Raw genomic sequence first — 20,011 nt, 5'->3', positions numbered from 1 at the left:
CAGGCCGCTGGGTTGTGTTCAGGCAAGGGCAGCAGCGCGGGCGGGGAGCTGTGAGGCCGCGTGGGCCGTTCTCGTGGTGCTCACGTCTCTCCTCTCTTTTTCTTGTGCGTGTCTTTCCTGCAGTGTACCTGAGATGCACTGGGGGGGAAGTTGGTGCCACCTCTGCGCTGGCCCCCAAAATTGGCCCCCTGGGTTTGGTAAGTAACATGTTCAGCAGTGCTGCAATGTGTAGCACAGCTCTTTCCACACGTGCTTGCCAGGTTCTCCTTATGGTCTCGTAACCCATGCCTGATTGGCATTTTTGCTTAAAATTGGGGTCATTTGGGCTGGTTTTCTTCATTTGCCTATAAATACCAGTTAGGGACTTTGAGTTGAGAGATGTGAAAAACCATATGATGGCTATGAGCAAATACTTAACTGTGTTTTTAAATGACAAATGCATAAAAGTAAGACTAAACTACCTGCCTCTCAAAATAATCCCATGTGGAGTGACTGGATGAGCATGAAGTGCTGTAGACATCCAGTCCCCACAAATGGGGTGGGGGGAGTCATGTGCATGTTCAGCAACTGATTCTTCTGGGTTTTCTGCCCGTTTAGTCTGACTGATTCCTCCAGGGTTGTTGTTCATGTAATATCATAGGAATACATCAAAAGTTTTCTATAGTTGAGTAGATTTAGCTATTCATTTGGTAAAAAGAAGAGGCAGTTCCAGAGTGCAGTGATGCATGTGGCTGTCCCTGCTCAAAGCATAAACTGCACGACATGCTGCAGGAATTCAACCTCTCACTGAAGAGAATGTAATTGATTCAATGCCTGTTCTTCTTTTCAGTCCCCCAAGAAGGTTGGTGATGATATTGCCAAGGCCACAGGTGACTGGAAGGGACTGAGGATCACGGTGAAACTCACAATCCAGAACAGGCAAGCTCAGGTACTGAATGCCAAAAGGGATGGCTCTGTGGTACAAGCATCAGGTTTGAAAAACCTGGCCTACCTGGAACCATGAGCTTTGATCCCGGCAGGGTCGACTCAGCCCTTCATCCTTCCGAGGTAGATAAAATGAGTTCCATGCAGCTTGCTGTGTGGGGGTCTTCTGGACGAGACCTTAAAAACAATGTCCTAGTAAGCATTCTCTGGCACTTCATCCAGAGACAGCTGCCTGTTGTATAGTGCTTCCTCTGCAGCTGAAAGTGCAATAAATGCATGTTAGCAGCCTTGTGGAATATTAGGTTCCCCACTGCGCACTGATGAAGCAAATACTGTGGGTGTGGGTCAAAAGCAGCTTGAAAAACCTGATCATTGAGCTAAAAGATGCGAACTGAGGAAGGAATTCCTTGTGAAATTGATGCTAACTGTAACTGTTATTTGCCAACGAATATCAGCCCTTGGGTGGTAACTAGGAGGATGATGCCTGTGCCAAGCTGGGTAAAATGGCCTAAATGCCCACATGTAGCCTTGCAGCCACCCGCCACTATACCTGTCTTAAACTTGAGTGACTGGTATATTCCAGTGGTGAGCTAAGAACAATCCCCAACTTAGGAAGCAGGGCTCTTCTTTCTGTGAAGATCTCTGTGCCGAAAAGTTGGGAACAAGTTTTGAGTTGCATGTCTCTCTGCGCAAATGAGGTGCACCATGCACATTTATTATTAACCTTAAAGACTGCTCTCTTGGCATATAGCAAATGAATTACTGCTGTCTAACTGGCAAGCCAAGAGGACTTGCAACTAGATGTGGAAATAATTGGTTCTTCACTTAAAGTGCTGATTTAAATTTCCTAAACTTAGTTTTTAAGAGAACTTGTGCCTCTTACCCTTCAGATTGAGGTTGTCCCTTCTGCCTCTGCCCTGATTATCAAAGCTCTTAAGGAGCCTCCACGCGACAGGAAGAAGCAGAAAAACAGTAAGTTTCTGTCTGTGGGGAGGCTACCCAGGGTCTGTTGTTAGTGCTGGTTGTTTTGTGTAGATGAAATCTGGGTGGCTGTCACTATGAGCCCCCTCACCTATGAAATGTATGCATTTACTATCCAGGAGCATCTGGGGCTTCCTTAATGGTGGGAAGAGCCCAAGGAGAGCTCTCTCTTTTTTGGGTTTGGGTTTTATGCTCCATAGGAGGCATATTAAATTAAAACAAAAAAACACAACTTGTCTGAGAACTGTATTGAACACAGGGGAATGTAAACAGATAGAAATGGTCTGCCTCTTTCTGTGTCAAAGCATTTGGCTTTAGCTTGACTTGCCTTAAACTTAAAATAGCCACCTGCCACTGCCTGTCTTGTAATGAAGTGGCTGGTACAATCCAGTAGTGAGCTGATAAAAACATACCAGCTTAGGAAACAGGATTATTCTTTCTGTGGGTAACTCTGTGCCAAAGTCTGGAGACAGATAAGTCAGGGCCATGCTGTGAAGAATGAGCATGTGCTGGCATCCCAGCCTTTCTACTACTGGGGCTAGAGAGCTGACACATGGCTAAGGATCTTCAGAGAACTTACTGGGCTTTCTTTGGCTCTTTCACAGTTAAGCACAGCGGCAGTGTCAGCTTCGATGAGATTGTGAGCATTGCACGGCAAATGAGGCACAGGTCGCTGGCCCGGGAGCTGTCTGGTAAGTTCTGTGCTTGGTGTTGCTTTGTGCATCTACCCACAGGCTGGTTCCAAGTATAAGGTGGTTTCAGAAGAGTCCCATAACCTACTGCCAGTGGGCTCTTTTTCCCCCCTCACTTATCTACTCCAACTGCTAGCTGGCTGCTAGCCTTGCTGGGATCTTCCACTTCTGTAGGCTGGCTGCCAGGTCGGAATGTTTTCTGATATGTAGAGGGTGAATGTATAAGGGCAAATATGCAATCTAGTGTAGGCTACATTGCAGAACTCACTTCTGTCAGTTCTTGTGACCCAGCCATGTTACCTCCTAGTGTCCCCATGGGGACCAGCTAGTCCTCTGGCACTTCATAGGTATTCAGTTGTCTTCTAAGTGATGGTACAAGTCATCTTGAGCATCATGTTTGATGTAAAGCTCCCAAGATTGTCTTAGAAATTGCTAACTGGATCAGACCTCTCTCTAGTGGGATAATTTCAACTGAACTATGAAGTTGCTAGGAATGGATATAATTTAGAAGGTGATCTTATATAAGGTCACACATACCTACCTGTCTAATGATAGTACCAATGATGTTACAAGACTTGCACCTTGGGATCATGTTCTTGCCTTGTACTCTTGGACATGGGATCCAGATTCTAGTGTGAGACTTACCTGTTTCTTCCAAGCTTCCTGCCCTCTTTCCCCTTTTGTGAATCCTTCTACAACCTGCAGACCCTTTTTGGGGCAGGACATGATGTTTTGTGTCCAGGAGCAAGGCTTGGAGAATTATAGGGGAAGGATGAGAATTCGTCAAAGGGAGTATTCCGTTTCCCACTCTTTCTGAGTCAATTGTGTCTTAATGATGAAAAAGTAGAAAGAGATGAACCCCAGGGGTGGCCAACTTGTGGCGCAAGTGGCAGGAGCCTTTGTGTAGCACATGACGGATAACGGTGGGGACAGGCAGGAAGGCAGAACAGATTGGGCAGGGGAGGGAAAGGGTAATTTGTAGCATGCCTGCCAAGAAAGCTCAGCTCCAACTTCTATAAAGGAGTTGTATGAATGAAACGGGGACAGAGAATATGAGAGAGTACCTGCCAAATTAGTCATGTAGCTAGTCAAATGTTTTGGCATTTAATGAACCTCAAGCAGGGTGCAGGCTTGCATAGGAACTGGCATTGGCAGGAGGCTGACAGCCCAACCAGACTCTCTTAGCAGTACTGCCTTCAGTTGGAAATGGACTTGGGATTCAAAGCAAGTAGCTTTATGTCAACACCCTCCTGGGTTGAGTGGCATTTTTATAGGTAATCTCTCTTACAGGAACCATTAAGGAGATTCTAGGGACTGCTCAGTCTGTTGGCTGCAGTATTGATGGCAGACATCCTCATGACATCATTGATGACATCAACAATGGCTCAATAGAGTGCCCAGCTGTAAGTAATAGTCTTATTAAAATTGACTAGCTTTGAGTTGTCAACAAAGATTATTCTTACTGACAGATTTGTTTCCTTCAACAGAGTTAAAGACTGCAGCAAAGAAGAAAAGATCATGAAGGTTCATGTAGACTTTTGTAACTTGTGAAGCTTCATAATAAAACTGTAGTTGTCTAAGAACAATCTGGTTTTACTCTAGACAACTTTTGTTTATCTAGGTATCTGTCTCCTGCTAAGCTATGGAATCTGAGTTGCTTGCTGGTGTTGGATTCTGCTGTCTGGCTGCACTGTGGTCATCGAATTTCTTTTGGTCCCACTGAACAGATGTACTGGTTACACCAGCTTTTCGTATGGTAATCGAGTGAACCAAATATACCCCTGACATTCAGAATGGAGAGAACCCATTTGCAACTATTGACCATGAACTATAGGAGTATCACAAAAGTTGACAAATCTCCATTTTTGCTAAGTTCATACAGGTTAAATCTCTTGGGTATTGTGGGGAGTGAAAAGTAATGCAGCTGCACTTCTGCTGAAAACCTATGCCTTCTAAAATCTGTTGTGAAAGTGGTGCTTATTAACCTGTGTCCTAAATGCCATGCAGATGCAGTTTCTACATGCACACAAGATTTGCCTCAGTTTGGTAGTGTGTGACTGACTTCTCTGTCTAGGTTATTGATACCTTTACAGGTACCTTATACATGGGGTGGCTTAGCCTTTATTGTATGTACATCAAGGCATAGTGAAGTTTTGGCTTATGAGGAGGAGGAAATGTGCAGTAAGAACTATGCTGCATGCCAAAAGTATCAATTGTCATCTTAATTAGAAAGCTATACCTAGACCACTTTAGTAAGTAAAACATGAATGTTCCCTGGGCAACTGTCAAATGAATGTACTATCTGTAACTAATTGGGTATCGAATCAAGCTTGAAAATAATCCTCAAGGCTTTGTCACTAACAACTGCAGAACAGCTAAATATTGGAACTTGGTGCAGTTGAGTGCAAGAACTATCTATTGCTGTAGGGTCACCACATGCACTAGGGTCTTCAGTCTCTAAGTTAACAAGTTGTTTCAGCTCAAATAGGTGACCTGTGTAGGGAGTGACTAGTAATAGTTTAAAGTATGCAGCATAGTAAACCTGAAGCTGAATGTCTGTATTGCTCTTGTAAACAGAAGAATTCTGCTGCTGCTTCTATTCAAAGAGTTGCGAAGGGTCCTGTTGCATGTTTCTTGGGTCTTCTGGTGCCCTGGATGATGACACTCGGAGACTTGGGTAAACGAGCAATATGCCCCTTCTCCACGTTATATGCTCCAGGTCCTGGAATATTCTCTGAAAGGAAGTAGCCAGTGAGATCAAATACTAAGGTGATTTGTCTGCACTATCAGAAAATGTCCTCTATTTGAGCTTAGCATTTCACTAGGGCTGGGCACTAGCACTTGCTTAGGAGTGTTCAGCAAGATGGAAGGTTTGAGTTAGTGGATCAAGTTTATGAGGCTGCTTAGTGGCGAAACCCCACCTCTTTGCCTTCCATGTTCCTTGTGAGGTTTGGAGCTTGTTTGGATTCAGAACCCAGAACATTCATGTCCTGCAGAAAGCAAGCTTGTGTCTCCAAAAGTACTCTCCATTACAGCTCTGAAGATACCAAAGCCTAGGTGATCTGGGCCAAGGTGTTTAATGTTCACCAAGTAGTGCTAACACAAAATGGTAATAGTTTTAAGGGTTGAGTTCCTAGGTAGTTACGGTGAGCTAAAGGCCAGAAATAATGGTGGTAGAAATGCCAAATCCAGAGAGCGGACTGCATGTAGTAACGACTTTAAGGAATATTGCCACACGGGCCAGTGGGAGTCTTACTGGAATAAGGAACCAAAAACAAATTTCTAAAAGCTGTAGGTCTTGCAGTAGTCCTACTTCATACGTGACGTTTCTTCTGCTCCCACCTTGTGTATCAAGGCCATTTTGAAAAGCTAACTGCATCCTGCAACTGAAAACAGGATGTTGGGCAGTCCTTACCAAGTCTGATCTCTGCTTTTGATGGTCTGAGTATGTCCACGAGGAGTTATGGTATAGTGTGCTAATACCTCTACTCCACTAGTATTAGACTTGTGCACAAATGTGCTAATCATTAAGCTGTCATCCCATGTTCCAAATACTTTGAAGATGTTGGCTACCCTTCCCTTTCCTACCCCTGTTAGCTTAGAAATGGAATATAAAGGCCTGTCTTTTGAGAACTGGCATACAGATATACACATAAGTGTTCAAGATAGGCAGCAGGGGTTAAATGGATTTCTAAAGAGCTTGAGAGACGTGCACAACTTTTTATGGCCCTGAAAGCGGATGGGCTGTCTAGCACAACAAGGCCAACGGATGGACACGGTCTGAGAATTGAGGGGGGCATACCGTAACATGAGATTGCAGCCTTCAAGGCAGACTGGTTGTCTAACACAACAAGGACACGTAGCCTGGGAACTGAGGAAGTATATTTCATACTGTCCCATGACATGAGACAAGTGACACCAGCTACAAGGCCCCAGAGCAGAGGGGGGCCCATGTCCGAGTTTTGGGGGAACAGACCACATTAGGAGAAGACCTGGGAGGCTACGTGTATGTGTAACCACAGAGAGACAACCAACCAGAGATAAACATGGATGTGAGGAGTCATCAAGGGGGAAGGAGAATACAAAAGCAGAGATTTGAGATTAACAAAAGATCCCTCCCTGTTCCTTGTCCCTCCTTGCTGTCCTTCCTTCTCAAGAGGGGTCCCCATCCCCCAGGAAGGGTCCCTAAGGCCAACATGGACCAAGGGCATACCAGTAGCCTGTCTCATGTACCCCACTGGAGGGGGGCTTTGGGCCTTGGCATCCCACCTCCAGACTGCTGATTACCTAGGAGAGAGAGAGCCTCAGAGTGGAGCGTGCATCCTGACCAGGTGTACTTTGACAGCCCTAGGATTGGTAGATACAGAATTGTTTGCATTGTTGCTTTGTCACCCTGCATCAATAAATTCATCTATTATCAACTGGCAGGTGTTGTGGTTGGTCTGGGTTGTGCCTACCTGGAACAAAGGTATAAGAGCTGGGTTCCTAAAATCCAGTGTCAACACCATACTTGCCCTTTTGTAGCAGAAGCCTTCTTGAGGATTTATTTAGTAGGGATTAGAAGAAAGTCTCCATCTCCATGCTTCCTTGATGCAAAGCTTTTTTTCAGGAGAGATTCTTACATGTTCTGGTGATCTTGGTGTCAGTAGCTACAGCAGGTTTGTAAGAGGCTCTGAAAACTTGATTGGGTTTCCTAACAAAGCTGATGCTCATTTTAGGTGCCTATATAGAAGTTCAGTTTTAAATCTGACAATAGTAATGGAAGGAATGTTTTTAATGTTTCTACACTTTCTGCTTTAGGTGTAGTTTCATCAGTGCTATTGTGTTTTTGCTGCCCAATCAAATGACCACTTATTGGGATAGACTGTATCTTGACTTGGAAGGTTTGCTGGTCTCTCTGTACTGGCAAACCTTTTCTAGTGCAGACGAGGGTAAGTGTCTTCCCAAGTAGGATGACATCAAGTGCCTGCAGAGGTGCACTAAGTAGTCTGTAAGTGATACTGAGTTATGATGACTAGTGAAATGTGACCCTGGCTGTTGAGAGAAATATTTTTGACTGTGATCTGTTTCATATTCATAAAAGGGTTGTAGTGTTTGCTAATCAGCAGGTCTTTGTTGTTTTTTTTTTCCCTCATGGCATCCAATGGAACAGGCATCTACTATGTTTAAAAAACATGATCTCTTTTCACTCTGCCCTTTCCTCTGGAGAACCTCATACGGCCAGAGGTATGGGGAAAAAGATGATAGACTGCAGTACTCCAGTGGATGAAGTTAGAGTCTTGCAGCTAATGGCTGCTTCAGTGTTCTGATGCAGAGGGTGGTGTTAGCACCTAGACAGACTTTTGATTTTTTTTTTTTTTTCCTTACCTGTACTTGCCCAGCCACGAGTCCCCTTTGACCAGCTACATATGGAATAGGAAGGTGAGGTAGGCCACATGTGGAAGTATGCTTCAGCTGTGTTGTACTTATTTGGTGCTGGATTATTTAGAGCATCTGCAAAATTACATTTTAAGAAGATAGAGGAAAGCATATAGTGCTAAAGCTGAGGGCACAGCATACACAGGGTTGAGCAGCTGTGATGTGAGTAATTTTAGGGGTCCAGAACCTTGGGGGGGGGGTGTCCTCCTGACTGCACTTACTGCTGATTAGTGCAGCATTGCCGTAACAGCACGCTTAAGATGTGCACATATCAATGAAGCACATGCTTCCAGTTCTTACCTAAAAAATTAGTTGCAAACAGCTTCTCTGGTAACAAACTTGTATCCTCACCCTCAAAAGTATCCCTATGGTCAGGGCCATCCCTAGGGGGAGTAAACTGGGGCAACTGCCCTGGGCCCTGCACTTTTGGGGGCCCTGTGGAGCGGCCGTGGCAACTCCGTGCCACTGCTGCCGGCTTCGCATCAGGCCACTCACTACCAACACCACCACTACCGATGGTGGCAGTAGCTTCTTCGGGTCCAGGGTGCACAGGATTGGAGTTGGGGGCAGGGCCCCACACAGGCTGATTTCCCCTAGGCCTTGCACCCTGCTCAGGTCAGCTCTGCCTATGGTATACCCCTAGGTGCAGTGGTCCTGCAGGTGATAGCAAGTAAAATATTCAGAGCCCCTGTCAGTTTTCTGCTGGAATCATATCAGAGAATCATAGAAAATGAGGGTTGGAATGGCCCTCGATCATGTAGTTCAACCCCCTGCTCAAAGCAGGACCATCCCTGTAGATCATCACAGTCAGGGCTTTGTCAAGCTGGGTCTTAACCTCCAAGGATGGAGATTCCACCAATTCTCTAGGTAACTTGTTCTAGTGCTTCAGCACCCTTGTAGTGAGAGAGTTGTTCCTAATACTGTGTCCAACCTAAACTTCCCTTGCTGCAACTTGAGACCATTGTCCCTTGTTCTGTCATCTGCTACTGAGAACAGTCTAGTTTGGTGGTCTCTAACCTCTTTAAGTAGGAGATCACCTTTGGCATTTAAAAGCCATCCAAGATGTATTGTGCATGCCACTGCCCCCCTCTCCCCAGCAGGTAAGTCTGTGGGGAGGGAAGGGGGGGCTGATCAAGGGAGAAAATTATTTGGGGACAAGCCCCCCAGCAGGTAAGTCTGTGGGGAAAAAGGGGTGGGGGGAGGGAAAAGGGCCATGGGGGTAGGGCTGCAGCAGGGGCAGGCCCTGCACAGCTGGGGTACGAGGGAGCGCCTCGTCCAGGGGCCACGGGGGGGGGAGTGCCACGCAGCCTGGCAGGACATGGGAGGCTTGTGCACCTGGATTTGCACACTGGCTGGGCTGGCTGCTGCTGCAGGCTAGGGCTAGGGCTGGGGCTGTGCCACGCAGTGCTGGGAGTGAGGCTACGTGGGGGGGATGTGGGCACCTGAAAGTTTGCCATAGCTCCTGCTCCCAGCACTGCTACCTGGCCTGACCACAGCGCAGAGTAGAGCAGACTGCTGCCGCATAGGGTGTAGTGCTACCTTCCCCTTGTGCCCCAGGATCTGTAGCGGGGGGCAGGCTGGGGCTGAAAGGCAGTGCTCTTCACAGTGGTGGGCTGCGCTGCACTGCGCTGTGGTCAGGTTGGGTGGTATTGCTGGGAGCGGGCTGACCTTACCTGTGAAGACCAAGGTAAAAAAGGTATTGAATACTTCAGTCTTTTCTTCATATGTCACTAGATCGCCTGCCCCATTCAGTAAGGGACCCACACTTTCCCTGACTTTCTTCTTGTTGCTAACATACTTGTAGAAACCCTTCTTGTTGCTCTGCCCATCCCTTACCAGCTGCAACTTCAGTTGTGCTTTGGCCTTCCTGATTTCATCCCTGTGTGCCCAAGCAATACTCGAATACTCCTCTGCAGTAGTCTGTCCAAGCTCCCACTTCTTGTAAGCTGCCTTTTTGTGTTTAAGCTCACCAAATAGTTCACTGCCAAGCCAAACTGGTCCATTGCCACTCTTGCTAGTCTTCCTGTATATCAGGATGGTTTGTTCCTGCGCCCTCAGGAAGGTTTCTTTAAAATACAACCAGCTCTCCTGGTCTCCTCTCCCCCTCAGACTGGCCTCTCAGAGGATCCTGCCCATCAGTTCCCTGAGGGAGTCAAAGTCTGCTTTTTCTGAAATCCAGGGTCCGTATTCTACTGTCATTTTTTCCTTTTGTCGGGATCCTGAACTCTCATCTTGTGGTCAGTGCCTTAAATTGCCGTCCACTTCTGCCATATATAGGATCAAAGTAAAAAGAGGGCAGGTTCTTTCCCTGGCTAGAGCAGTCTAAAGGTAAGACAAGTCCCCAGAGGAGACGGCAGCTTTCTGTTATCTCTGGCCTCTTCCCTCCCTTCTCTTTCCTGCCCCGTTAGGCTTAAGAACATAATGCAGAGGCATATTAGGGAAAAGTCAGAAGTGATCAGCACTTTGTATTGGGCAGCAGCACAGTCCAGTGAGAGCTGTCAGTTAAATCCCTGGCGGTGCTCTAAGTTGCACCACAGTGGCTCTTGCAGTTTGATTCCACGCCGTGTTGGTAAACCATGTGCTACTGACCACCTACCTACCTCTGTTGTATTCAGAACAACTTATGCTGCCATAGCAAACCCCTCCTTTGGAGAACAGGTTTTAAGCTTCATGCAAGTGTTGTTTGCCTTCCCATAACAACATCCCTAGCTGGGTGGGCAAAACTGGGAAAGCTGAGTAATGATAAAGGGGAAAAAATGGGATAAATACCTTGATCTTGTCCTGTTAAGATCAAAATTGTTACCTGTGCTCAGTCACTGAACGTGGAGAGGAAAGTGTCCCTACAGGATTGATTTTAGAAGACGGTGCTGGGAAAAGCAGCTTGGTTGAGATCCTCCAAAATAAAATGCTGACATAACTAAAAGCTGCACCAAGACCAAGTAGACAGAAAAGGCAGAACCACAGATGGAACAAAAGGGGCCATTAAGTACCTAGGGAAAGGCAGTCTCAGATCTGATAGCAACCCAGGGAGGCAAGAGGAGACAGCCTTCCTGAGAAATGACCCTGCATGGAAAAAAACCCACCTAAAGCTATAAGAACATGGTCTGAAGAGCACACTCACCATTACTGACCAGGTTGACTTTCCGCCTCTGCCCGATGGTGTAACTGGGATACTCTGGTCTGTTACTTTGATGTGAGCCCAGCGTGGAGGGCTTATTGTAATGAACTGGAGAAGGCCACTATGAAAATAGAGTTGATCTTTACCCAAATGCAGAGGACTGTCAAAGGAATAAACTGAATAGTAACAAACTAGCATCACTTACATTAATCTCACTTTTAAAATCCACCTTCCTGGTAAAGGGGTTTTTGCTGTGAAACCAAGACTTCTGCCAGGATCTGCAACCTCCACCCTCTGGTGAGAGCAGACAGCAGTGAGTGAAATCAGTGAGGATGTTTATTCAGGAAGGGAACATTTATTTTGGCGCTGCAAGTGCTTTGCAGGCTTTAGAGGGAACAGACACTATTTCTGCCAGGCCAGACTGACACCTGAGAAATTATATCTACAGGATTTGCCCTTGTACCCTCTAAGGCAAAACATTAAAGCACAAAGACATCCTTAAGAATGCTATGTAGCATGACGGCACATAGAAATCCCAGTGACAAACCAGCGCTTATGCTATTGTATTGGCGCTGTACAAAATCAGAACAAAAGACAGTTGCTGTCCCAAAGAACTGTCTTACCTTCCATTTTGAGAAGAAAATGAAAAAAGTGCACCTGAAATGTGGGCCAGGATCAGAATCATGGGACAGTCCAAATCAATGGGGGGAGAGAATTTATATATCTAAGTCTAAGTAAAACTAAAGGACTGCTTCAGCTCAGGCTTTTTATAGTCTGATCTAGTGTTTCTCAGGGACCTCAAATAAAGGTTGCCCCAACAAAAAAGACCAAGTGGTGCCTCTCTTTGGGTCTTGGCTGCAGCTGGGGCCAAGCACATTATGAGAAATGGGTGCTAGCATTTCACATCACTCTGGAGTGTACATTTGAGCTGGGTAAGTTGGCAGGGATGGTCTCCAGTGGGAACCTCATGCAGTTTTCCTCAGCTACAGGGATCCTGGGTGGAGGCAGCAGTATAAAACCAGTGACTAACAGAGGGAGCCTTAGAGTTCCACCATTTCCAAAGCACGTCCTGTAGAAAAAGCCACTTCAGTAGCAGAGCAGCACCAGAAACAGCTGCACACCTGTAAGCACCCCAAAGCATCTTGGGAGATGCAGAGGGACACATCTGCTTGGGATGACTGAGTGTGGACATATGAGTACCTTGAGATGGTGTTTTCCTCCCGAAAGTGTAGGTGGGAACACTGGTCTCCCTGCAGCTTGTATTGGTTGGTAAGTAAGTGGCTGGCCCAGGACTGTCCAAGTTGGTGAGCAGTGGCCTGTGGGTCATGTCTCCATAATCTAGGCAAGCATCACATGAACCAGGCGATGTGGTGAAGTAACAAAGCTCATAATGATCAGCTCCGCTCCCCTGCCCCTGGCACCCCAGTGGACATGCAGAGTCCATGTTCTGGGCCCTACATGAAGCTACCAGCTGGGAACAACAAGATGGCTTCAGGTTGGTTTTTATTTGCAGAGCTTTTCCCGGGTTTTCCCCAAAATGACCCTGCCTGGGCTGTTGGGGGGGAAGGGGGATCACAATCGTCAGCAGTGTCACTAATTTTATAAAAAAATTCCTTCTGGGGTTACCTGAGACACGCAAATGCCCTAAAATCCCACAGCAGTGAGAACCAGCTCTGGCACAGCTATGTTATTCCCTTGCAATTCTAATAGATTGGCTAGTTCGCAGCTTTCCCAACCATGCTTGCTGATGCCATTCATGCTTCAGTTGGACTCAAACTCAGATTAGCACACAGTGTAAGGAGCAAGAGTCCTGTGCTTGTGGGAGGATAAGAAGCCCAGGTTTAGTATTGTCTTGGGGAAGCCAGGTCTAATTGGTTGGGAGAAGGGAGAAAGAGCAGAGAATTTGGTAACAGCAGGGAAGAGAGAAGAGAGACCTGAAGCAGAAGAAGGTAGAGTTTTATGTGAGTGGAGGTGGATGAAGACTGTCTGGGAGGGCAGAGGAGCAAAGTAAGTGTTGGGGCACCCATGAGGGTAGCAGCACTGGGAGCAGAAACCTACCTAAAGTTATCTGTGTAATCAGGACTTTGGGAAACTTGACAACTGGAACTTATAACCAAAACCATCTGGGTCTTCTTTAGCCTGATATTTGTCTCTCCAGGAATTTGGACCTGGGCTCAAAGATCAGGGACTCTTCTTTGGGGGAAGTCTGGAGCCCAAGGAGATAATTTCTTTCAATACACACAGGTTGAAGAAATTCCTGGATACTCTGACCTGGAAAGCTGGCATCTAACCATGGGTATTTGGGGCCTTGTCTAGGACACACAGCCGTGCATCTGGGGTGTGCCTGTTGGTTTTGATGCTACCCACCTTCTCCTTTCCCTCCCCAGTACCTGTGTCCTGCCAAGTGCTGCTCTATAGGCCTAGCCCAACATGGGATCCCCACTGGCATTCTTGTCAGTAGGACTCGGATGAGGTCCAGCTGCACAGCTCAGGTCAGGTTGTGATCCTTCCCCAAGATCTGAGCTGCTCAGATCCGGGATTTTGCTTCATCTCTAGCAGACATCAGAAGCTTAGAAAGGAAAGCCTCATCTTCAGAAAGGAGGGCAGTGGCCTCCTGCTGCCTCATAAATAGATAGATACCTACAAACCCTGGCTCTGTAGCAGTGATGACTTCTTTCTTATTCCTGGTGCTCCAAGGAGAGGAAAGAGGGCATGGAAGTGGATATAGTGAAAAAAGGGAACACCTGGTCACAACAGGGCAAGAGATTTGTTCCAGCCCATTGAGGGAAGGGAGAGACTCACTTTCCAGCAGCAATGAAACTAGGCTGAAAGTCATTTATCATGTTTCACTGGGAAAGCTCCAGGGAAGGCCTGAGGTGAAGAGGGAGCTGGCTTAGCCACAGTAGAACTCCCCACCAGACAGAGTACTTACCCTTGCCCTTCAGAGGGTTGATGTGCGGGAGCCGAAGTGCCTTGCCTTCTCTGTTCAGATAACCCCTGCAGTCAAGATGCATATTTCAGGACTGAGAATCAGGCCCTTCCTATAGCTATGAGTTGCAAGGGTCTTTGCTGGGAGTAGATGCCCCAGTAATGCATAGAGGTGACAAGAGAGGTAGTAGAGAATGGTAACTGGACTCCTAAACTGGGCATGTGGGATCTTACAGACAGTTGGGATATAACAGTAATCAACAGATACAAAGATTAATTGGATGTGTGCCCATAGCCTGAACCGTCCACATCAGTGAATAGGTAATGGAAGTAGTGCAGGGGAGTAAAGGAGGATTCAGTGCTAGTTCCAGGTGGCAGTGAACTTCCCCAATCTATGCCATTTACTCTGTATTGAGGCTACTGCTGAGACAGTGTTATGGGTAGCTGCAACACTGAGCTGTCAGGCAGGTTGTTTTGCTGATGTATACATCAAAATGATGCCCCCATTAAACATTCAAGCCTCAGCTAAGTGTCAGAAACTCATTATTCTGTTGGCTCAAACCCTGGGATGAGAGCAGGACCATTGGGCCCAGGCAGTGTCGTAGGCAGGCATGGGCAAGAAGGAAATTCCCTTTTTAAGTGTGCTTGGTGTCTTACCAGTAGTACTCTGAATGCAGCAATGGTTTCCTGTATGTGCTCCAGGGCTGGGTGTCATTCATGTAGTATTGGGCCAAAAACTTGGTTACTTTTTGCTGGTATTCCATTTCCACTGTTGCTTTCTTGATGGAGCCCTGTCCCCTATCTAGTGGGTAGAGCAGTAGCTGCCCTGTGTGACATCAGCAACTCCTTGTATTCCGCAGCTTGGTCTGTTCCATCCTCCCTTGTTGCAGCAGCCATGGGGGAACTAATACATCCTTGCTTACAACTATCAGTGAAAGAATGAAGTGAAACTGGAAATTTGAGCTCTATTTTTGACCTGGATATAAGCTTTTTGTAGGACCTTGGGAAAAGTCCTTCCCTGATCTGTGGCACCTGCATCAGTAATGAAACATCCAAATATCTAGTGTAATCACCTGCTTTGAAAAGTAGCTGTCACACCAGAGTCTTGCTTTAGTAACAAACATGATATGGTACAAGTGTAACTGCCTTGTGTACTGCATATGCCCCTCAACTGAGACTGAGAGGAGCCTTCCTCTTCCCCAGCTGTTGCATGGAGACATCACAATGAACCCATTTGACATGGGGAGCAAACCTTCCTAAAGCTGTTAAGTGTGGCAGGTGTTATTCAAATCCAAAGTGTATTACAAAGAGGGTGGAGCTCACTAGTATTGAGCTGTTAGTGACAATCATATGCAACACCATTAGTGATGCTTTTCTGGCACTGTATTTCTCTCTTTAAAATACCTTGCTTGGAAATCATGGCAATGAGAGGTGGAGAAGTCCTGGGGAGGCATCAAACTCTTCCCCAGCCAGCCAGCATTCCTGACAGCATATTTTCATTTGCTTTGTTTGAGTAGTGTGATAGATTTGGGCAATAGGGCTTTTAGCTCTTTCCTGTGGATACAATTCTACTTGTAATGGATTGAGGAATGTTTCCTGAGATTCATCTTCCTCTTAACATCTCTCTTGTTTAGAAGTTGCTAGAACCATTTTAAACAATTCTTCCTAACATTCATGGCCTTCAGATGCATAATTGTCATATCTCACCCTACTGATTGCTTAGCCAAATTATACACAAGTAGCTCTTTTGAACTTTCCTTATTACTTAGCCCCTCTAGCTGCTTTACCCACTTCTCTGTGCTTTGAATTATCTTTACAACTTTCAAATATTTTTAATTCAATTTGTATAGCTGCCAACATCCCAGTCAAGAACAATATTTTTCTTTCCTCCTTCCATTTTCAGGCAGATTCTGGTCTTATAATCTTTACTGCAACGTCAGCCTTTTTTCAAGTTAAACCTTTTCAAGTTGCATTTGTCTAATGTGCGTGGAATAAAGGGGAATTTTTTGCTGTCATGGTTCTGATTGTTGTTTCTTTCTACAACCCAACTGTGATTTGACTCCAAGAAGTTTGGGGTTTTATGCTGTTTGAGTTCCTCCTTTCAAGATGTAGTTGAGTACTGAACATAACAGCAGCAAAATGTGCCTGAAAACATCCTCAGTGACATTGAAGAGATCAGGTGCATCTGCTCAGTCATTTGTCCAACTGTGTTAGTGCCTTACAATGTGCTTTTGTGAGCATTTGCTTTGATTCCCAACTGCTGCTGATCCCGCTAAACACAGCTGCTGCTGGGGATGACTAAAGTGATACTGGACTGTGGTTTGTCATTGTTCTTCCTGTGATAGAAACCATCATTTGTTTGGTTTTAGTCTCTGCAGTGACAAACTCTCATCCCATTAAAGGCCCCCGTTTCTGTTCCAAAAAACCCAGAAGGAGCTTTGCCATTTACTTCCTTGGGAGCAAGATTGGTTTAATACTTTAAAAACCTGTTTGTGATTCTAGTGACAGGATCGGCTGGCAAACTTTACCATGATATTTTTGTTAATACTGTACAAGTCACCTTGGACCTCACGTGTCATTCAGCTGCAGGCTACTGACATTCAAGACCTCGTGGAAACAGTAGGGGTTCTCTTGCTCTAAAAACATAGGCTACTACCATTTAATCCAGAACACTGATCCAGAGGAATATTTTCATTAGGTGTTGGCAATACAGGGCAAGTAAAACAGTTGATCGCTTGTTGATGTTTTCAACCTTGGCCACTTAAATTAGTAAATGCGCACAAACTTTCATAGGTTGTTGGAGAAACTATAGTGTGTCATGACATAACATTTTACCTTTTTATTATTCATAATACTAAATCATAGAGTTACGCGGTAGCTTAAACTTATAAAGGGATATGCAACTCCAAAACTAAGAGAACCACTACTGTATACTACAAAGGCGGATGCAGAATCATTCCAGGCTCTGACAGTTATGCAGCAGCAGAAGATAAGAGAGAGAGGAAGATATAGGTAATTTAGGCTTTGATTAAGCTTCCCAAGGGAATGGAGAACACTTGCTTATTAAGAGTACAATAACAGGAAGGGTAAAATGACCCTCTCTTCAGAATGCTCTTTGATCTAATCTAGGTGCACAATTCAGATTTTATTGAGGGCCACTTGTAGGGCACGCTCTCCAATGGAGCACTGCTGCTAGTTGAATCTTCTCTTATTGGATGGAAGCCGCAGCAAATTTGCAAGTGGGAAGCTGAATCACTGATGTATTTGTACACACAGATACATAGATGATGGCTTGACAATCAGGCCCTAAGACTCTTGTTGTTTAGCTTTTCAAATGATTATTAATTTATTCAAGTGGTTTAATAAAGCATTGTAGTGGGCCACTGGGAATGCCTTGGTGGGCTGGTGTTAATATTTCATTATGATTCCAAAGAAAAGAGTTGGGTATTGAGCAGGGGGCATTTATTTAAATCTGAATTAAAGTAATCTAGTCAGGTCGGAGTGTTGTTAATGAAATGATCCAGGAAATATCTGAGAAGCAGGGCTTTTTCTTTTTTTGGTGATACTTACATTGGATCAACTATATAGTTGGAAGAGACATATAAAAGCTTTCAGGAACAAAGTGCTCTCCTTCAGGTCTGGGAAAGAAATAAGTACAGCCAAAGCCAAATACTAGGTAAAAACAATAACTTGTGTTTAACTGCCAATGCAAAAGAAAATAGGCACAGAAGGGAATGGAGGAGGGCTGTAACCTAGAAGCAAATAAGTTATCAGCAGTAGCTTCAAAGTAAGATTATTCAGAAGGCAAAAGGAATAACCCAGATCTTTAAGGCAGGGCAGGGTGGCACCTTAAAAACTAGTTCAAAAAGCATAATCTTTCCTCAGCTACAGCCTACTCCACCAGATGTAGCTAAATGAGTTTGTCTTTGAAGTGCCATCCTGCCCTGCCCTCTGCCTGACTTGAGACTCTAGGGCTAACTACCTCTCTATAACCACTTAAGATAACATAACCCTTTAAAGTGACCATGTCACCTAGGCTGGCATACAACCTTATTCCTCAGCCTGTGATTCCTATGTATAATGGAATAGAAAAAGTGTTGGTGCTTCCTAGGATCTGGTCTCTTGGGGTTAAATAGACAACCAGCTTAGACAAAGACAATATGTCTTGCACCATGTCTGTGTGGTCCAGACATTTACACACTAAACTTCAACGGCAATTAAATTGAATTAACTCCATAGCTACATTTAAGCAGACAGGAGATAACCCCTAGCTGTTATCCTCAGGAGACCTCAAGGCATTGTACAAAAGAAATTTGATATCAGCATCCCATTGTACAGCTGGGGGAACTGAGGCATGAGGAAATGACATGACTTCATCCAGATCCACTCCATGGTCCAGTGGCAGAGCTGGGAATAAAACGTTGGAGTCCCAGCTGGGGTAGACCCACATTTATATCCCTTGCTGACCTTAGGGTTTAGTTTTGCAGGTGGGTTTTTTTCTAACACTTTACGAGAGGATTTTGTCTGACAACAATGGAACGACACTAAGGACAAAGTAAAGAGCAAGACTAACAAAAGGAAGTTCTTTTTTACAGTGTGGAATTAATTGTGGAACTTGTTGCCATCAAATGTGGTAGAAGTTGATAGCTTAGCCAGGTTCAAAAAGGGGTTGGACATGTTCTTGGTGGAAAGAGGCATCAGTAGTTATTGAGAACGGGAGTTATGGATACAGCCTCTGAATCCGAACTTCCTGGGCCTTAAATAGTGGAGGCTGCAAGTGAGAGGGGAACAGTGGAAACAACTCTGGTCATAGCCGGTTCACTTTCCCTTTCAGCATCCACTCTGCCACTGTGTGACAGGTATTTTGATGTACTGTTCTGGGACATGGGCCAAAGTTCACCAAGTATAGCTATAAGCCCCACTTGATGAGAGGGGCCACTAAGGGTACATTACTGATCATTGGGACAAATAAAAGACAGAACAGGGATGGAAGTGAGGGTCAAAGTTTCAAAATGCGTGCACCAAGCCAAGGGGAAACACTGGGCATAGCACACTGGATAGTGCCCTCTGGTCTTCAAAAGCATCCAAGGAGCCAGTGGACACTGCCCTGTGAAACTCTGCCTAGAGACGTGAGCGGGACAGGGACAGGAAAGTGGCCCCACAGTCCCCTCGGAGTCCCCTTGACCAGAGCCTCCTTCCTGGTGTTACCCAGGTGACAGGTAACCGTGTGGGGAGTGGTGCAATCGTCCACCCCGGAGGTCTTCAGGAGGAGACTGGACAGTCACGCGGCTGCGGTCGTCTGCCCCAGATGTCCTTCCTGCTCATGCAGGGCGCTGGACCCAACGGTCCTTCGGGGTCCCTTCCAGCCCTACGATTCTATACAGCGGATAGGGATGATTTAATATACGGTCTTCCCTGCACCTCGTTCCTGGTTTGGTTAGCCACGGGGGTGGCTTCCTCTCCCTCGCTGACCGAGCTACTGTCACATCTGCAAAGTTTCAGGCTACGGCCACCTAGAAAGAGGCTTTGGAGGCTTCTGCTTAGTCGCACACCCGTAGCTCGGCCCAGGCCCCTCGGAGATGGCCGAGGCCGGCGACGCTGGGCTTGCAGATCGTGGCCAGAAGCTGACCAGGTCCCGGGGCTTGGCGCAGCCGCGCCAGTGACGGGTGCGGGGAGCTGCTGAACCCGAGGCAGAACTGGGGCTGCAGGTGGCTCCAGGACCACCCCGCACTCGCGGGAGAAGCCGGTGCAGCGCAGACACGCCCGCGGCCCCTTTAAATCCCCGCCCCGCCCCTCCGCGCGCGTAGTTCCAGTGTTGGCTGCACAAAGCTTCCCGCGAGTGTGACGTCAGCGCCGGCGGCCTCCACCCCACGTGACCGCGCGTAGCACCGCCTCCCGATTGGGCGTGCGGCGGCCGTCGGCGTATGACGTTGCGCGGCGCGGGCTGTGG

General features: G+C 46.3%; 1 protein-coding gene across 1 annotated transcript in view; it reads left to right on the top strand.

The window, feature by feature from the left end:
• RPL12 (ribosomal protein L12) overlaps nt 1-4,177 on the top strand; it is a 4,520-nt gene extending 343 nt beyond the window's left edge. The window contains exons 2-7 of the mRNA XM_019540533.1: nt 124-197; nt 830-928; nt 1,815-1,896; nt 2,511-2,597; nt 3,888-4,000; nt 4,085-4,177. Of these exons, the coding sequence (XP_019396078.1) occupies nt 124-197; nt 830-928; nt 1,815-1,896; nt 2,511-2,597; nt 3,888-4,000; nt 4,085-4,090 (461 nt within the window). The 3' untranslated portion in view covers nt 4,091-4,177. The remainder of the gene's footprint in view (nt 1-123; nt 198-829; nt 929-1,814; nt 1,897-2,510; nt 2,598-3,887; nt 4,001-4,084) is intronic.
• The last annotated feature ends 15,834 nt before the right edge of the window (nt 4,178-20,011 follow it).

Source organism: Crocodylus porosus, unplaced genomic scaffold, assembly GCF_001723895.1.
Source record: "Crocodylus porosus isolate Cpor-Errol unplaced genomic scaffold, CroPor_comp1, whole genome shotgun sequence".
Lineage (NCBI taxonomy): Eukaryota > Metazoa > Chordata > Crocodylia > Crocodylidae > Crocodylus > Crocodylus porosus.
Note: the sequence above shows the minus strand (reverse complement) of the source record. Positions and strands in the feature narration are given on the sequence as shown.